At 47.0% G+C, this 2,730-nt stretch overlaps 1 protein-coding gene across 3 annotated transcripts in view; it reads right to left on the minus strand.

Annotated features, from left to right (window-relative positions):
• Positions 1-1,326: 1,326 nt before the first annotated feature.
• The window catches only part of med18 (mediator of RNA polymerase II transcription, subunit 18 homolog (yeast)), a 3,385-nt gene continuing 1,981 nt past the window's right edge, over positions 1,327-2,730 (minus strand). For all 3 annotated transcript variants that reach the window (XM_019881592.1, XM_019881590.1, XM_019881591.1), the window contains one exon: positions 1,327-2,530. In XM_019881592.1, the coding sequence (XP_019737151.1) occupies positions 1,974-2,530 (557 nt within the window). In that variant the 3' untranslated portion in view covers positions 1,327-1,973. The remainder of the gene's footprint in view (positions 2,531-2,730) is intronic.

Genomic DNA, 2,730 nt, shown 5'->3' on the forward strand with positions numbered 1-2,730 from the left:
CTGCCATGTCGCGGTAAGTTTCATTTTGGGTTCTACGGCTGTCGTTACGTGCAAAGAACACAACACAAAAGACACTTGTGGAATTGATCTCTGAGGGTTAGATGTCAAACATGCTGGTTTGAACTGCCAATTAAAAAAAACTAGCCATTTTATTACAGTTAATGTACAATGAAATCTTTTTTCTGCATTAAACACATTCGCGCGCAACGGGAGATCAACTTACCTGTCTGTACATTTAGTTTGATTGCCTTTGTTTGCAGAAGTGTGGAACTGAAGCTCAACCGACTGAGAGATTTTTCGTCGCATGGAGAACACCCCGGGCTCAGTAGGAGGAAGTTGAGAGAGCGCTTGCATTGCATCGCGTTAAATTGCAGTCAAGTAGCTAATTTGGCGGCCCATGATTGCATACGCAAAAGATGTTGAAAGCGCAGCGTGTGTACCGGCCACACCGTCCCACATTTCCACCTCAGCAAATTTTCTCTCATCACCTGTGATTTGCAGCTAGGTCAACTCGTACGGACAGACGTCGGCCCCGAGTGCTCCCCCCATCCCCCCCATGACACGCAAAGGCGGTCCCTTTACATGGCAAATGCATCTTCCTGGACGGATATAATCAGAGGCACTCATGTCTTATTGGCCGCATTATTATGTCAACTGACAGGATGTGCATTAGTTACTTCAGTCGCCGCGCTGCAGATTGGCCATAATGTTGACACACTGGCGGAGAGGCCAATTTGGAGCACAGCGTGAAGTGGGAAGAACCTGAGGCAGATGCGAAGCTTTCATGTGTAATAGTCGCAGCTCAAGTTCCCATGAAAGAGGCACTAATGGGTTAACAGTGCAATGAGCAGGAGAGGGGAGGGAAAATCAATGCTTTTGTGGAGAGGAAGAAAGAGAGCCTTTCACAGGTCTATGTATCATTAAGCAATTGAGAAAGCTAATTAGTGTGTGTGGGTGCGGGGAGGGGGGGGCAGATCTCGCAGCTAATTATTTCCATGGCAACCAAACCTGTACATGATCTGCGGTGGTGAGACAAGCAGAGCAATTAGGCCAGCCGCATTGAGGAGCAACAGTGACCCCTAGTGTACAAAAGAGTGGCATGTCCATTATACTTATATACAGTACAGTACTGTATACAAAAAAAAAAAAAAAAAAAAAAAAAAAAAGAGTAGCTGTAGTAGGAAATTAGCAATATGTCAATATGTTTCATTGTTGCTCGAGTATGCGGGTCATGTATTTCGGTCCTGGGCCTTCGTTTGGGACTTACTCGGCTTGTGACAAAGATGTCACAATTTTAAAAACCATCAAAACAAAATGCAACTTACATCTGTAACAGTTAAACAGTTCAAGCTTTATCTAGTAACATGACTTTTTTCAAAATACGATAAATCATACTGACCAAAGCTGCCAACCATCTACAAAAAGTTTTGTTGATTTCTTTTTCTACTCTTCACCGATGCCAGCAATGTTCAGGAACGGGCAGAACAAAAAAAAAAAAAAAAAAAAAAGTTATCCCGTTAGATGGCAGAAGGTACTGTAAACTTTTGGGTACAGCCAAGTGATGGCGTCCGGTGAGTGTATTCAAACAAACAGGCCCATATTTCACACCGAGTGTGCCGAGTCAAGATGATCGTTATTTCAGTATTTTTGTTTAGTGGTCATGAGATGTGAATGGTTTCAAATTGGTGCCTTGACTCAAACACAGTTGGGAAGCATTGCCTTAGTGGGAACTACGGCCTCTCATCTATAAACTGTTACAGAGAAGTGCGAGATGATGGATTGTTTTTGGGCGCAAAGCCACTTGAGTCAAATTGCAGGAAAACATCCATCATTTATACTGAGTGCGGGGAACCTCCCTAAATAAAGCAAACGGACAACGAGCTGTTTGGTCAACCGTGGGTGTATTGCATTTTGTGAAACATGGAAAAATAAAAGGCGAGATCGAGCATTTCCGTGAATGCTGCGGAGGTCCGTCAATGTCTCTGTTTGCTGGGATCAATCTTCTCCAGGTGAACCAGAGGTTTGAGTTGTTCCGCAAAACTGCGCATGTCCTCCGACACGGTGTCCTGGCCAGCGGGCGCCAACACGCTCAGCTCTACCAAGTAAGACAGCGACAGCCGCTCCGTGTTGTCCGTGTTCCCCGGGACCAGGATTCGCGACAGTTTGCTGACCACCACTTTCATGGCGCCTTTGCGGAAAATGTGCCCGTTGGCCACAAACTCGTGGTCCATGCGGAAGCCCATCTCGTTGAGGAACTCGGGCAAACTGTGCGAGGCGGCCACGTCCACGCAGTTGCGCACCAGCGCGTGGCGGCTCTTGTCGCCCACCTCCGGCTGCCCCAGGTAGCGCAGGTGCCACGGGGCGGCAGGCTGGGAAAGCGAGCGACGGGCACGCAGGATAAAAGGGTTACCTTGCTGGCCTTTCAGCAGATAAACCAGCTCGTGGTCAGTGAAGGTGGAAGGTTCCATGTTGTCGCAAAGGCCTCGCAGGCGATGCAAAAGGCTTTCCAGGGCCTGGTCCAACACACTTCCTGAAGTCATATGCAATGTGGTGTGGTGAGATAAGGGCTGGGCGAGGTTAGTGATCAATTGCAGGTCAATCACGGTGATCGGCTGTGAGCGCATTCGCTCGATCCAATGATGGAAATGCGTGTGACAGCGACCTTTGCGCAAAATGGATTTGTATCTTTTTTTTTTTTTTTTTTTTGTTTTGAGCTGTAATACACAAAAA

Source organism: Hippocampus comes, unplaced genomic scaffold (genome assembly GCF_001891065.2).
Source record: "Hippocampus comes isolate QL1 unplaced genomic scaffold, H_comes_QL1_v1.1 scaffold227, whole genome shotgun sequence".
NCBI classification, from domain to species: Eukaryota; Metazoa; Chordata; class Actinopteri; order Syngnathiformes; family Syngnathidae; genus Hippocampus; species Hippocampus comes.